Here is a 17,148-nt window from a genome sequence, read left to right on the forward strand (position 1 = left end):
GAACAGCACTATAAAACCATAACAATTAATCATTAACTTTTATATAGTGCAGTATTAGCTCTAGTGTTTCTGTGAACACATATCCAATTTACAAAAATCCCTCTATCACAATCTCAACTCCAGTTAGCTGCGTTCCAGAAATACAGATTAAGTATACAATTGCCAGCGCATGAGTCTGAAACACACTGGGCATTTCTAAACATCCCTCCAAGCTGCTCACTTGCTCTTCTGCAGTACACTCTAGTAAGGCAGAACCAAAAATATGAGCTCATTCACAGATGAGACAATGTGGCAAGGAAGACAAACAGGACTGGCAATATACATAAATGGAAATATTTTTTCTCCAGAGTGCCTAAGGTTCTGAGGGAAAGAGTTGCCTTCTGGTGAAAGCTAGTTTAGTGGATTAATTTGTCTTTATGTTGCCATTTATGTACAAGATATCCAACCATGCCTTGCAGTGACTAATAATTCAAAAAGTAAAATTGTTTTTGATTGCTTATAATCTTATATGCCTAGATAAACATCCAAGCAAAAAGATGGGTGTGAATACATGTGAGTTTACTTAAAGTCATTCATCTTCTAATACAAACACTATATACGCCACCTTGTTATCTCTTAAAATTTTTGTCCCACCAGATACCGCCTCGGGATTATTCGAGAAAGCACCAGTCATTAAGTTTGTTTAAGAACATCAACTGTCAGAGATAAATGTTTTCTGCAGGTGTCCTTCACTCAGGGGCCTTGTGCCTTACTTATCAGCATTTCTATTGACTTGGATTTCTAGGCACAGTCTTTCCACTTAATCTTGTTAGTATTTCCAAATTCCTTTTCATAAACTAAAGACACAATGTGAAATCTAGATAGTAATTAACTGTCCCAGTTTCACAGATTACACAATGACAATTTGGACACTTATTTGAGATGGAAGCAGAAAGAGGATCTCTTGTACTCTGCCACAGAAATATTCACTCTAAGCTACTCCATAACATAGTTGAACAGGGAAAGAAAGACTGGTAATTTCAAAACCTAGATCAATATAAGGTAAACCATGTCATTTTTCATAACCAGACTACAAGAAGGTTTATTTCTCTGGTGATGTTTCCATCCCAAATTTCATAATTTGTACGAAGTCCAAAATAGGCATGCCTCAAAAAAAATCCCAGCTTCAGCCTTTAACAAGAGTCAAGAATCAATACTCTCTTAATTTGTTTTCTACCACAAGAAAGCATAGCCACGAACAGCAGTGATGGGTGTCTGCAAACTGTACAGCATCAATTCAAAAAATCATAGACTTTTTGTTTAATTCTGACAATTTTGGGAGGCGGACACAATTTGTAACTTTTTTAATTCCTAGCTAGCTCCTGCAAATGTACAAAACCACTTCATGACCAACCAATCCCAACAGAAAAACTAAGACCAAAAAAACCCCCACCAAACCCAAAAATAAGAAGACCGTAAGACATACCTTTAGGATTGTTCGTTTCATAACCCTGCTGTGTTTTAAAGAACTGAGGTTCAGAACATGGAACGCCCTTAGACTCCGTTACAGGAATTGGGCCTCTCGTGTGCTTGGATGGTGTTCTTTCATCTCTGTCCCCAGTCAACCCTCGTGCCTTTGGAGAGAGTATCACTGGTTCTTCACTACGCTGTAATGCAAAGGTTTCTAAATGTGCATTGTCCACATTATTTTTTTCTATGTGCCTGGCATCATTAATATGCAGTCCATTGGCTTGCAACAGTACTTTTGCTTGATTAGCAGCTGAGGTTTTGAATAAGGTATTAGATCCGACAGTACATGATCTCGCGTGACTCGCAGGAGATACATCAGCAGAATGGACAGTACTTTCCACAAAATCCGTTTCCCTTGCAGGAGCAGCATCAGGATTAAAGAAGACGTGAGAGGTAGAGACATCCTGGCCAAAATCCTCTGTGAGCAGCACACCAGGTCCACTGCTGGGCAGACCATCAACCTCTGAAACAGAATCCTCCGTCAGGGCGACAAAGTCAGAGGGGGTCTGGGCAGCTGTGAGGTCAGCTGAGAGCAGAGGGGACTGCAAGGAGCTTCCCACGCACTCTGTTGTCTCGGCTGAGCATGGAGGAGAGGACTTGGCAATCACAGGTTCGCTTTCCACATAGGATTTAACTTCCAGCAAGCACCTGGACTGCTGCACAGAGGAAACTGACTGACTCTCTGGAACTGGTTTGGAAAATTTGTAGTGTGATGAAAAAGATTTAGTGAGAAGTTTTCGTGTGGACTGTTTGACTGAATATCGGCTCTGTTCCTCCGCAAAGCCCGAATCATCACCCTCATTCTTCCCAGAGCTTATGCAATTTATGAAGACATTTTTATTAGCTGAGGGCTCCTTTCCCTTTTCAAAATCGTCTGTTAAAGACCTTGTTATCTTCTTGCTACGTGAGCTGCCAAAGCCAACTGAATGTCTTCCTCTGCTTTTTATGTGCTCCTCTAAGCTGAGTTTTTGAAAAGCGCTGAGAGAGGACTGGGCACCATTCGAGATGTTAACATTTTGATTAGCTGAGTCCTGCTTCTGCTCACTCCCTTTCTTGTTATGGAAGCTAATGGAAGGAGTGCGGAAAATACTCCGGCGCTTTCCTGTGCTCCCTGAGCTGGAGTTTGTGCTGGATGGAGAGGAGGTGTGGGCACCGATAGCATTAGCAGAAGAAGGTGAGGAAGGAAGGGAGTCGTGTCTCCGGCTAACACTTCTCCTGAATATTGGCAACCGAGATACTAGAGTCGATCGTCTGGATCCTGAGTCCCCCATCAGGGCACAAAGTCTCCGTGGTTCCTCACGGCCAATAAACTAACCTGGAATTAGAGAAAAAAAAAAGGGAGGGGGGGAGATAAATAATTCAGCCTCAAAGCCCGCTTGAACAGACTCTTAAGTCAGCCTAAATAAATGAGATGTCAACATCAATTTTGTGTATAGCTGCAAGTTACTGCATATGCATTACTGAAGACTTCTAGAATTTCAAAGTGATGTTCAATAAGCAGCACTGAAAACCCAGCAACTGAGGAAAGACGTGGCTCAAAACATTCCACAGATAAAAGATACAGTTTTATATATGGTATTGTACAACACAGATCACAGTGGGTAATAGCATAAAATCTAAACACCAAAAGTTATACAAGCACATCACCCAAAATGTCCTTGTTTTTGTAAGTTTTTAGAACAAGTCGTCTTCTAAACTGTAAGCTTTCTTAAAAAATATTTGATTTTTCATCATCTGAGTAGAACAAATCATTATTTTATGTTTCTATATACTCAGATTTTTGCATGAAAGAAGAGGATTTAAATTTTCCAATCTTCATTGAACTTTCAGTTGGATTTTTAATTGCCTCATGTGCTTCTCCTAAAGGCTGCATGTATCACTTTGCAGCAGAGAAAATGATAGGATTGCAGTCCAGTCAAAATATGTACCACCAAAAATTCTTCCTAAGAAACTGTAAGTTCTGGGAATTTATTGTCAAAATACAGGATCATGTTTCTATATTGGAACTTTGATGTTTCCTTTGAACACTCCTCTAAAATCCTCCCACAGCATATTTGCTTATAATTGACTAATTTTTCAGGGTTTTTCTGAAATTAGTGAAAAGTGTTTCATACACAGGCACTTAAATATTTTTATAAATATTTAAGTAATAAAGACTTATTTTGATCAGCACCACAGATGTACTAGAAGAACATTAATCATGATGAAATATATACCAGTTCTATCTCCTTTTTGTTCTTATTATAATAAACCATCACTGCAAAAGACAGTACCACAGAGGGAGCAATAAAAACATGTACTATATAATCAAAAGAACAAGAGAGGCTGTAGGTATAATGCCCAAGCGTAACTTCATGAGCTGCTGGTATTCAGCATACAGAAATAAAATCCAAGTCGTTTACCTAAACAATGTTTGTCTGTCAAGTGCAAAAACAAAGTAATTCATCTGATGAGAAATTTGTGTTATGTGGTCACAACAAGGATCTTAAATATATAGATATAAATTTATGTAGTGTATATACACACACATATATATAAAATGGGAACAGAATATTTAAGCAGCAATAAAACTACATATTTATCAGTGAAAGACAAGGTAAAGAGTAAGTTCAGAGACTGTTTCTGACTAGATATCAGGTTGTACATAGTATTGTTAACATTTTTTTTTTAAATGCTAGTATGGCTGAACATACAATGCCAAGCAGCCACACTATTCACAAGCACCAGGAATCAATAAGTAATTTTGTACTTTAAGATGAGAGAAACAGCTTGGGAATAGTCACTAATTGCTAAAAGTCATTGGTGATCTCTGATGACAAGCTAAAACCCAACCTAGACAATACCCAGGTTCTGTGATTGAAACTCTAATTCGAATTCAGTCTGACCAGGGCAAAACTGACAATACAGAACCCCACAGAGTTATCAGAACAACTTTACATCCACCAAATGAACTAATGCACAAAAGCCATTCCATTTCACTGACAAGTAAGAAAGTTGGAATTCACACCACTGTGTAAGAGCAGCTGCAGAGTGACAGCACAGAGAAGCCAGGGCCCTGTGAACTCACACAGGGGCTGGTGTTATACCAGCTTGTTCACCTGTCCACAATTCAGCCTACTGAAAAGGAGCTTTTGAAAGCCACACGCAACCTTCTCCACCTACAAACTTCTCTTACTTCTTTAACCACTTTAGGACCTAATTGTTTTGGGTTTTCTTTGCTTTTCTGGACATCTACTTGCAGGCATACTGATATGTAAGGATAAGCACACATACACAAGAGACTGTGAGGGTTCTCCCTTCTACTGTAAGCACAGATCGTAACTGTCGAAAAAAAAAAGACTTCAGAATGCAGTTTTACAACAGCAGCAGATGAGTAAACTATTTTTAAAATATGTTAAATCACTACAGACATTTTGTGGTCAGACAAAACATTTGCTGCCATCATTCTCTCTCTTGCCCACACCTTAATTGTCAGTTCACCAAAGAACAAGCCATCCTGGTTTATAATTATGAAATTCTCCAAATTGAGAGTAGAGGGAAGCAGAAAACTGAGCAAAAAAAGCACATACTGTAGCTTGCACTGGAAATACAAAGGCTGTGCCTAAATAATAACAGAGATTATTTCTAATTACTGACCAGTGAATAAACGCAACCTTAGCTTTCCAGGTGGTAACAAATATACTGCCTCAAACTGCAGATAACAAAATGGCATTTATTCAGTCATTATTCCTTTCTTGTCTCTTGAAGAAAGAGCACAAATAAACTGTCAGAAATTCTCACCCATAAAATATGAACTAAGTATAAGATACTGTTTCTTCTATCTTCTTCAGTAGTTATCAGAGGACATTTCTTAAAACATATCCATGTATACATGCATATAGGACTGCTTATGTGCATATATATAGTTTGAATACTTTGAATGTTGTGAATATATTAGTAATATTTTTAATATTATTCTCATATACCATTTATTTTATATACACAAACACACATTTTGCAGCGTTAAACTGCCAAAGCTGAGCACCGAGTTAAAGTCACAACTCTTCTACTTGCAACACAGGGAAAAAAACCCTGAATTTCAAGATACTAGTACCCCAAGACACTAATGAAATCTGATCTTTTATCAATTTCTTTTGCTTATTGCAGAGGAGTTATAAACATATATGTCTTATTTTGCTTATATGAGCAAAATAGGAAGTGTTTCCTTTCAGTCTCCACATTTAACACAACTATTTGTGCTTACAACTTTATAGCAGTAACCCTTGCAGAGTGAACTTCACTCCAGCTACATCTTTTCTGCAAAATCATTAACGTTCTCTATCTAACATCCTTGTCCCTACTGCATTATTCTTAAAATCTGAAACAAAGGAAACAGAAAACAGCAGAGAAAGTCACCTCTGTAATGGTATTATGTCTGTCATTCCAGACACCTCTTTCAAATTTAAACTGGACAACAATTCTGATCCTACACAGTCAATTGAGGAACTAATACAAAGCTCTCTGTAACGTAAATTATTGTGCCTTTAGAATACTAACAAGAAGCCAAGTAAACACGAAGGATCAAGGACAAGTGACAGTCTAGGAAGGCTTCTGTCCTATGCAGGGCCAGGAGTTGGACTTAGTGATCTTGATCTGATGGGTCCCTTCCAACTTAGTATATTCTATGATTCTAAGACTGTCAATTAGATCAGGCTCCTTGTTTAGGACAAAATATATTTTGCATCATTATCACATAATGAGAACACTCAAGAAAATAGTCACAGTATTCTGTATGGAGGTTTGAATTTTGGTCAAATACAGAATCATTACTTTGTCATACTTTCTAATTCTAAAATCCAGCTATTGCCTGAAACTGTTTACTCAGTGCTGCAGAAGACAGACATTCAAATTTTGCATTTTATGGAATGGATTTTTGATGCACATTTTTGCAGCTGGTATTACACAAGACAGAGGTTCAATATAATGAAGGAAAATGAGTAAAGTACTTTGAAAACAACTGCAGCCAGAGTAATAGTGCGTTATTTTAGAATCTGCACTTCCCCAAGAGCTTGGCTACAGCTCAGTTGCTGAGCTCCTGTGCTCAAAAATAATGTAAATGATGAAGTGTGAACAAAATATTTTCCCTCTTATTGGCAATTTTAAAAGCTAATCAAATAGAAATACTTTTCTTTCATGTTGGTCCTCACAAAAATGCTGGAAAATGCAAATTAATCTCAAAAATACCTTACAGTTATGTATTTAATTGCCAGAGAAAACCAGGAGGTCAAGGTTTTTTTATACTTGGGGTTTATTCTTTCCCCACAGGAGATCTCTGGAGGAACCATCCAGCTATACTATATTAAGCCTTTATCTTGCCTACAGCAGTTGCATGATTATGAAAAACACGAATGTACAGGGTAAAAATTACCCAGGTAGTTCTGCATTATGCATATTGCTGTATCTTGTCAAAAGAAACAAACTGTTCAACATTCAGACAGTGAATGTAACTGTAGAGAAAATCCACAAGATTTAAAATAAGTAAAATTATCAAAATATTACACCAATATCTCCAGAGGAAGTTACTCCTCCAATCTACCAGCTGAAAAATAAAACCCAGTACTTTTTATTTCAGCTTCTGCCAAGCAGTTACTCTCACAAATGTGCCAGAGTGCAGTGCATTCAATATATACCTACTCCTCGTGCTGCTGTTTTTGAACCCCAGTAGATGGAGCTATGGATCTACTTTTTCAATGACTGCGACTACGAAAAAGCAACAGTCAGTGCCTTCTACATTTCTCATTGCCTTTGAGGCAAAATTTAGGAATTGGAACTATTTGTGAATTTTACCATTATCATAATTACAAGTACATAACAAGAGATAATATATGCTTATTCAATACTGCAATGTGTGAGTGCAAACACTCTCTTTTTGAATAAACCAACCTGTATTTTTCAACACTCTTTAAACAACACTCTCCTAAAGATGTTCTCCTTTAAGATGCACCCCCTAGAAATATCAAGCAGTATCTTTCACACAAAGAACAAAACTGAATTAGCTATCAGAGTTTAAACTGGGAGATGACATGTCATAGTTGAAGGGCCCCAACCTTTAATCACAGCAGAATATCAATATGCATCTGCTCCCTACCTCTGCTCTCCACAGCTGTTATGATTTTTAGACAGCACTCATAGTTTAAGGATGATGACACATTTTCTTTATCGCTTTGAATCAGGAACTGTATAATAAAGCAACAGACACAAGACTAACATGTAAATCTGCGAATATACTCCATTCCTCAAGTGAGCACTACCGTACAGCAGGAGGCAAGGACCACGTCACACACATAGTCTCTGTAGACTAGCTGGCTCCAGTCTCACACAGAAATTAAATTTACCCCAGGATGCTACAAATACCCACAAAACCACTTGAAAATAAATATTTTTAACTGGTGAGTCAATAGAAGTCCTAATGCAGCTGATGCACTCATAAAGAGTCGTCCTTTAGCCCAACAGTGAATATCGTAGCCTGTGACTGCCACCCGAATCATGAAGCATTACTACCTTGAATACAGTTCTAATTTTATCCCAGTATTATTTGTCTCTTTAGCATGTTTGTGACAGAGTTTTATCTGCACAGCTCCCAGAGGACACTATGTGTGCACAATCCTGTACATGAGGAGAACATAAGAATCTAAAAAAGCCATTAAAATACCAGTTTACATTTAAAACAAAAGCAAACAAATAAGCACCTGCATATAAATACTCAGGAGTTTAGCTGTTACCAAGGACAATGTAACTGAATTAACATTAATTACTGAAATATTAGCAAAGCCAAATACCTGAACAACAGAAGGCACTAGCTAAGAAAGGTGGGATTGTGACAGTGAAGCAATCTGGTTTTGCAAATTAAACAAGTGAAACTCCTTCTAATACATAACAGCTCCATTTACTTTTGAGAATAACACTCTTCTCTTTCCTTTCCTTGTGCACATAACCCTTGCAGCATCATACAGAGCTCAAGAATGTATTTTGTGGAACACCAGTCGCAGTCAATTCTCGGTGTGAAATTTCTAAGCTACTACCATGTCCCCACTTGCTTGTAGCTTAATTTCTCTTAACAGTCTTTATAAAAAAGAAGAACACCTAATACAGGGAGCTAGACTTTTAGAAGTTATGTATGTCTATACACACATACACATACAACTCTACACTTTCTCCCTCTGTGCTGAAAACCAATTGTCCAAAATAGCTTTTTCATATTTGGCATCAGCTTTTATATATTTGGAAAAAAAAAAAAAGAATCCAAACACTGAGCTATACTAAGTCAAGACATGATATTTCTTTTTAGTTTCCTGTGTTCTGCAGCCCAGGCCCAACTTTATTTTCAAACACTTCTATGCTTTCAGAAAACAACAGAGGAAGCAAGCAAGTAAATTTGCAATAAAGTCTGAAGCCACAAATATATATTAAAATCCCATCTCTGATTTTGACTAGTCTTGTACCAGTTGAAGACTCTGATTTCATATATCCTTAACTGCTATTCCCACTGCTGAGATTAAATTAGAGGTGTAACAAACATACAAAGATGACAGCTGGAGATAAGTTATCTATATATCCTCTTTAGACTTTAAATTAGCCAGAAGGTAAATGTTAACATGAGACAGGTCACACACAACTCAGTCTTTCCTTCATTATCACTGGGTATTTAAATTCATCCCTCTTGTACCAGGTGAACTGCAGGTTTACTAAAAGAGAACAACAGAAACTGATGTCTAGAAATCTAGAGGTCACAGTTCACTCCCATTTAAATCATACCCTACTTCTAGTGTTGCTGTTGTTGATTGTGTGAAGAAGATAAGCAATTAACTTTCACCCATTCAACAATGAAACACGAGAGAGGTCAGAAATGGGGTAAGGACCACACCACAGTGAAGCAGAAGTCACATTTGTTTTGGTGTGTTGTGCTGATTTTTTAATAGAAGAGAAACCACATCTCTTACCTCTATCACTTATGTGAATTCTGGACAAGTGTACAATGCATTTCTTAAAAATTTGGTATTCACAATACTTATAGTTTAATTAGAAACAGTTACAAGTATAAATAATAACCTGGAAACGCAAATATCAAAGAGTATATGCTTGCTTTGTGATTCAAATGTCAATGGCATCCACTCCCCGATTACCATTCCCAAATGTGCTTGTATGCACTGAATTATTCACTTTTAACAAGTGAAGTGGACTTACACAGGTCCCTGAGTACACATGGAAATTATACCATAATGGGACAAAAAGAAATAGGCTAATTTTGAGACATCTTTGGTGGACATGGAGATGGCAGTCTAGGGACTAGGAAGGATTCAACAGGATCAAATAGCATCTTTCTCTCCCTTCACATCCTTCTCTCCTCTCACCCCCATTCTTGTTGCACATGGTAGTGTTTTTATGACGTTTAGAGACAACAAAAAACTATGTTCTAGTAACACTTTAAGGATTTTGTTTGGACTTCACACTAAATACTAGTATTTCATCATAAATACAGGATATGTTCATATATAGACAGCGATTTGACTTCTGGCTGTATTTTATTTTAACCAAAAGGGATCAGATCTTTTCTTCTTTCATGCATGATAAAGAGGTGTAAGATGCCCACTAGAGCACTAACTCACGTGCATGCTGAAAAACAGCAGACCTAGCATTTGCCTCAGCCCAGGACATAAAGAGAGGGAAAAACTCCTTGCCAGCCATTTGCTCTGGAATTCAAGTGGAACAGATCACTGCTGCACAAGACAGTTGGTATTCTCATGAGGAAAATACCTGGAATAACATAGCCCTAGCTCTGTATCCATCGTGCACTGTTCACTGCATAAAATTTGCCAGTAGAGTGAAGCAAACCATCAATACAACTCCCACAGGTATTCAAAGCATCTCTATCAGAGCCCCTACAAAAAAACTGCCAAAATTTCCTAAAAATATTCTGATGACTCACAAGATATCATAAAGGTCTCTAAAGCATAATCCATCTGATTTGCACAGTTAGTAGTCAATTCAAGCTCCACTTTAATGTGCTCCTACTAAAATCTGCACACTTCTTGCTTACCCTATGGAACCATCTTGTAACTCTCTCAGCACTACACAGTCCCAGCAGAACTGCGAGTCTTTGTTCAGTGCTCTCCTGTGTCTATTCCTCTTGTCTTCCTGAATCACAACTTCACTGTCATCAGCAACTTAGTTTTTATGCTAAAGCTTCCTGCACATTTCCAAGTCTGGTTGCTTTTCAGTCTCAAGTGCTGTCTGCTTCTGCTGTGTATATGGCAACCAACAAGGGCTGGAGTCATTTATTACCTCTGTCACCAGTTCAATGAGTGACCTTAATGGCATTAAAAAGGACCAAATCCTCATCGGTTGTAAATTCAACAGGCTCCAATGAAGTGAATCATGCTGATTTAAGCCATTTGGCCTTTCATCCTTATAAGCCTCAATCACCCTATCTGTAATTGTTCTTTAGCTCTTGCAGAAGCAATACTTGGACATGCATGATCCAACCACTCCTAGTACAGACTCACAATTTAAGTGGCTGGAAGCAGGGTTTTCTTTGTGTCTTTTTTTTTTTTTCCTGACTAAGTACAGAATCCCTTAACGGATTATAGTGAAAACTGATAAAACCCTAACAAACTAATCATGCAAATCTGAAGATCCATACAACACCTGTGCTCCATTCCTACCTCTCCCTAAGTGCCTTAGAGCTGCTGTTGGAAAGGGAGTGCTGAGATAGAGACACCCATGGTCCGCCTTACATTCTCACAGTGAAAAAGGCTGGGCACTAAGAACTCTTTCAGGAGATCCAGAGAAGTGAAAGGATTTTAAAAATAAAACAAACAAATGTGGCTAATATTATTCTTGAAAGCAAACTGTGAAAGCTCTGCCTAACACAGGGAGTCTAATTTACAGATTGGTCTCTTGATTAATAAAAAGGTTATTGTAGTACATCACTGTTGCAGCTGTTGAATGTGTTAGCACAAAATAATAAAACAGTAACTTCTCCAAATTCCTCTAAGCTCAACAGAAAAGAACAACAATTCCCAACTCATGCCTTGAAAGAAATCTGGTGATGTAAAATGAACTGATAATCCTCAGACTGAGGATTCAGACTGACTGAGACATTCCAGGCAAGCTACTCTCAGCTTAATAAACTCTAATGAAAGGGAACCACATGATTACTGTTCCCTGCAGTTTCTGCCACACATGAGATGCATGCCTTGTGGGGCTGAATATTAAATACATTCATAATTACCATCCCCAATATTGTGTAATTTTGTTATTTTAATTGCAAACTAACTACTTTTGTTTCTTTATATGTTAATGTACTCCACTGGACACTACTTATAAGAATACATTTTTAGGAATCAAGTGTACTACATTTAGAAATAAATTATGATACTTATCACATTCTACCTAAGACTTCCATGAACCTTAGCAAAGACTCAGGCAAGCCCCCTTTTGCTATACTGAAAATATAATTATTTCTAGGTTAGATTTATCACACTCATTTTCATCTGTCTCTTTCTAGTAAAAACAATGAAAGAGAAGAGCACTCAAGACAACTCAATATATTCATATACTCAAATTCTAATTGCAAGTTGTTAATCAAGCAATAAAACACAATAGCTCACATTTCTGTGGCAATGAGTATAGCACACATCAGGAAAATCAAGTGCCATAGCAGTAATGCCCAGAACCTCATATACCAAGTTTGCCCACACACAGTAAAGACCTGCATTTCATTTTGAAAACTGAAGGTTAAGAAGGTCTAAGCATAAAAGTGATGCCCACAAAACAAGCATAGAAAGAAGTAAATTAAACCAGCTTGCAAACTCTGAACTGCCTAAACAGAAAAAAACCATCATGGAAGTTCATAAGAATTCTAGAAAAAATAAACATCTAATTTAATTTGTTTAGGAACCCAATTATCTGGAAATTCAGAGCTAGTAGTCACAACACAACACCAACTTCCATTAATGTTAGAATTCAAACCCAAGTTCAACATAGCAAATTTACAAAAAGATGGTATATCAGTTTCCATTTACCCCAACTACTATATATATAGCCCGGTGTTAAGTGGAAGAGTAAGGGTCTTTGAAACCATCAGCTTCTGATCAGAAACTCGGGGAAGAAAATCAGCTCACTTTTCAACCTATAAAAAGATAAATGCATAGAACAGACAGTTAAAGAAAAAGCAGGTGGAAATGCAAAATAAATTTTAAGAGTTAATAAGAGACAAAGATGGAAAATAGAAGTCGATGATAAAACCACATCCGAATGAGGAAGAGTCCTAAAGTCATCCTGATTTATTTTTTTTTTAATTCCATTGAAAGATATATCACAGAAGAGTTTACTGACTTACTCCATGACATTCTCTCACAGCTGGTCAAACTCCCCTGGAACTTAAAAAAAGGACCTTCTGAACAAGCATGTTACAAGGTTCAGTTTTTCTTGTGGTAATTCATAGATGTTAACTAACTCAATTCTGCCAAGCACTTAAGCACATGCTTGACTTGGAGAATAATCTCATCCCTATTCAGTAAAACACTTAAAAGCACACACTTCTTTCAAAACATGAGTGGTCCCATTGACTTCAATGGGACATAAGCACAGTGCTGAGTGCTTTGCTGGATCAGTGCACAGAGACATAATTTAGCCCCCTTCACTGGATGATTTGGATGCCCTGTCTCTTGTCATTTCATAATAAAAGAAAAAAAAAAGTAAAGAAAACCTTTAAAGGTCAAAATTAACTATACAGTAACTGTAACCCAAATTGTCCTATTCTGAATGCTTTTTAGGGTTATTGTAAAAGCTGAAATGAATTGTTTTACATTTTATACACTAAGAACAAATGAATACATTATTTTCTCAAATTTATGCACAAGCCTAATTGCTATGCAGGCACAATTAAGAAGATCTAAGAAATGCAAAACCAAGATACCATATGGTTCTCAGTTCCAAAAACCAGCGACATAAGAGAAGATTTCACACACTTGTGTGTGAACACAAAACTCCGATTAAAAGACAGCTAAATACAGCAGGTCTCTATGCTTGCCTGAGTTTTTTAAATACAGTTTTGAATGCATTAAAGAGCTGTCAAAAAACAAGTCTGGGTATTTCCCAACTACCTCCATCATCCTTAATAAGTAAACAGTTTGCACAGTAATCATTTAAAGGATAATAATTTCACATCAAAAAATTGATTTACAGGCACATATTACTCCATTTCTGCATATATACTTATGAGATGCCAACATCTATATATCCCTGACCTCTGACTCTATACAGATTTAAAGTTTTGCTGATTTAGTTATGCTCTTTTGAGATAAGTGAGATGACCAGTTTTGCACACTGCTCATTTAACACAAGCACATTTTGGCTGCCTTAGTAGCACTGGCGAGTCTGAAGTTGCATGGGGGAGACACCAATAAACAGGAGGGAAAACTCAGAAAATTAAGGTGGTTCATCTCAGTTACTATGTCAGCACTCACAACAGAGCAACCAAAATCCCACAGCTAGAAGTTTTGGATGGCTTTAAGTTTTAGTTCATGGTAGTGTCTATTCACGACTTACTCCATCACGCATAAGCTCTACAACATGAAATAGCACTAGCGTTTCCATACTTTCAAAGTTGCCTACAAATGTCAGAAAGCATGTTGTGGACACAATTGTACAGTCTCAAAGCTGTTGCAAAAGCAGTTATTCAAGGCCCATTCTTTTTCCGTGGCCCTCAGGTGATCAGATAATAAAAGTCACACTCCCACCAGTAAGCATTATTCCTACTGCAGTGTGTATTACAAAGACTGGCCTTTCTCATTATAAGGGCTTGCTTTATCATAGTCAATAATTTTAGCTTCTTCTGCTTAGATCTATCTCCTTCAAAGTGGAAAATGTCAGTTAGAAAGCTTTATTGCACTTGAAAGTGAAGCCAAAAAAGATTCATTACAGTCAATAGCTCAGTGTCCAAGTGGATATCGGTAACAAGTCACATCCCTCAAGGATGGGACCAACGTTATTGAGTATCTTCAGCAACAACACAAGACAGTGGGATTGAGTGCACCCTCAGCAAGTTTGTGGACGACACCAAGAAGAGTGGGATACACTAGAGGGGAGGGATGCCACCCAGAGGGACCTTGACAGGCTTGACAAGTGAGCCCATGCAAACTCCTGACATTCAACAAATTCAAGTGCAAGGCCCTGTACCTGGGTTGGGGCAATCTCCAATACCAGTGCAGACTGGGGAGTGCATGAATGGATTAAGGGCAGCCCTATGAAGGATGTGGGGATACTGGGATGGAACACTGGACAGAGAAAGATTGAGAATCAGAGTTATTCAGCCTAGAGAAGAGAAGGCTCTGGGGAGACGTTATTGCAACCTTTTAATACTTTAAAGGAGATTATAATTAAAAGAGAAAGAGACTTTTCACCAAGGCCTGTAGTGACAGGGGAAGAAGCAAGACCTTTAAACGGAAAGCATGTAGGTTTAGATCAAACATAAGGAAGGAATTTTTTATGCTGAGGATGGTGACATATTGGAACAAGTTGCCCAGAGAAGCTGTGGATGCCCCATCCCTGGAAGTGTTCAAGGTCAGGATGGATGGGGCTTTGAGCAACCTGGTCTAGCGGGAGGTGTTGCTGCCCATGGCAGGGGGGTTGGAACAAGGTAATATTTAAAGGTCCTTTTCAACGCAAACCTCTCTGTGAGTCTGCCCAATTCCCAGAGCTGCAAAGAAATGCTGAAAGGCACCTAAAAGCTGTCAGCTGCAAAAAGCCTGCTGGAATAACTCCATAAAGCAAGAGACACAGCATGCTAGTGTCAAACATAAATTCCAGGTGATTGTCAAAGGTGTCCCAGAACTGATATATGTAGCTCTGGAAAAGCCCCTTAATGATCAACACAAAAAATGAAAATAAGCCAGTGACACGATTCAGATTCTGCACACTAGGAGGGAAAACATCTTCTGTTTAGAACTGCTTAATACAGCTGCTGAGCCAGGCCCTCCCACACTGTAGCACAACATGCGAATGTATTCCCAAAACACAGCCCATTTACATCTGAATACTAAAACATTTACTGATCTCCATATATTCTAATTTCCACGTATGCCTTGATCTTTTTATTTGTTACATAATGAAGCTTTCAAACTGGAACAAACTAGTAAGTAAAGAGCCAGAACAAGGACATTTAAGCTACTGTTATTACCAACTTCTGTGAATAAGAACTCTTGTTACTACACAAAATGAGCATACTTGCTCAACAGTGAATCTCTCTGCATATTTGCTCTCCTTGTATTTTCATGTATTTATTTCTCCAGAAATGGAAAGTGTTCCTTGATTATTTTTCTTCAGAAAAAAAAAAAGACAAAATTATCTAACCAAAACACTCTACTATTTGTTAAATACAGAAACGGGGAATGTTCTGTTAGAAGATGGAAACTGCAACTAAAATTCAAGAGTAACATCGCTGAATTCCAACAGTGGTAGTCAGATTAAGCAACCTTATTTAAAGCGTGTTCTGAACCCTGGCATGGTACACCTATTCTTGTGGGGATATACATAGATGACTATGCACAGGCACCCAAAATACAGACAGCATGAATCAGGAGCAAGCACACGTTATTAAGAAGTCTCAACAGGATAGTGAGTATATTAACACAGCCTAGTAGCTCCTGTTAGTCCCTGTCAACTGCACGGGTTAGACGACAAGCAGTCACTTTGCACTTGTAAATGCCACAATGAAGCATCCATCCTGCTCGCAGACTCTCTTTGCACGCTGTAACAACAATGCTAAGAAAAGGACACGGAGAGGAGGAGTTAACCTCCACAGAGAGGAACGAATTGGAAGTAATGAAGGAGAGCTCTGTTCCTGGACAGCATAATGCCAGCTTCAGAGCCAGAAACGGAACTCTCTTCTTCAGCGGAGCAGGATATATTCTGTATGAAAGTTCTAGAACCCGAAAAGTGTTACCAAGAAACTGAATTAGTGACAGCACTGTGCCATCCGCTGACTTGGATGAGATGTTCAAAAACATCTGATGCACAGCAGCCTTAACTAATCAGTCCTGCTAAGATCTTTTGAAAAATCAATTTTATGCAGATGGACAATGAGGACTTCTAAAAATCTACTTTAGCTACTATAAAAATCTACTGTATCTTAGTACTGCTTACACAGACCATAGCAAAAAGCTGCATCAGCTTCATGAGATAATTTCCCAGAGTGTAGCATTCAATGTCTTTATGTTCAGTGATGACAGAGGGTGATAACAGCAAATCTCCCTCATTTTCTTCTGTCAAGAACATATGTCACAAAGGCAAATCTCACACATACCACATGCAGGAGATGACTAAGAAATGAGGCAGTAATCTTCCAGCATCTGACAGCAACCAGACAGTGCAACTTTGTAAAGGAAAACACTGAATGGAAATGAAGTCTTTTCTTAGAAGTAAAAATGCTGCTACAAGAATCTTCAAGATGTTTTTTCTTCTTCAACTGGTGACAAAAGTATCTAGTATTAAAAAAAAAAACAAAAAAACACGCTTCTTATTTTAGAAACCATGTGTTATTTTGATTAGATCAATGCCTGTAGGTCCCATCTCAGTCACCTTATTTATTTAATCAAA

The 17,148-nt window shown here is 37.9% G+C and overlaps 1 protein-coding gene across 4 annotated transcripts in view; it reads right to left on the reverse strand.

Annotated features, from left to right (window-relative positions):
* Positions 1–17,148, reverse strand: part of CCSER1 (coiled-coil serine rich protein 1) — a 655,853-nt gene that overhangs the window by 582,024 nt on the left and 56,681 nt on the right. For all 4 annotated transcript variants that reach the window (XM_051789750.1, XM_051789751.1, XM_051789753.1 and 1 more), the window contains exon 2: positions 1,466–2,824. In XM_051789750.1, coding sequence (XP_051645710.1) covers positions 1,466–2,780 — 1,315 coding nt within the window. In that variant the 5' untranslated portion in view covers positions 2,781–2,824. The remainder of the gene's footprint in view (positions 1–1,465; positions 2,825–17,148) is intronic.

The sequence above is a fragment of the Manacus candei genome, unplaced genomic scaffold (assembly GCF_025592945.1).
Source record: "Manacus candei isolate 608988 ecotype Guabito, Panama unplaced genomic scaffold, ASM2559294v1 h1tg000028l, whole genome shotgun sequence".
In the NCBI taxonomy this organism is placed as follows: domain Eukaryota; kingdom Metazoa; phylum Chordata; class Aves; order Passeriformes; family Pipridae; genus Manacus; species Manacus candei.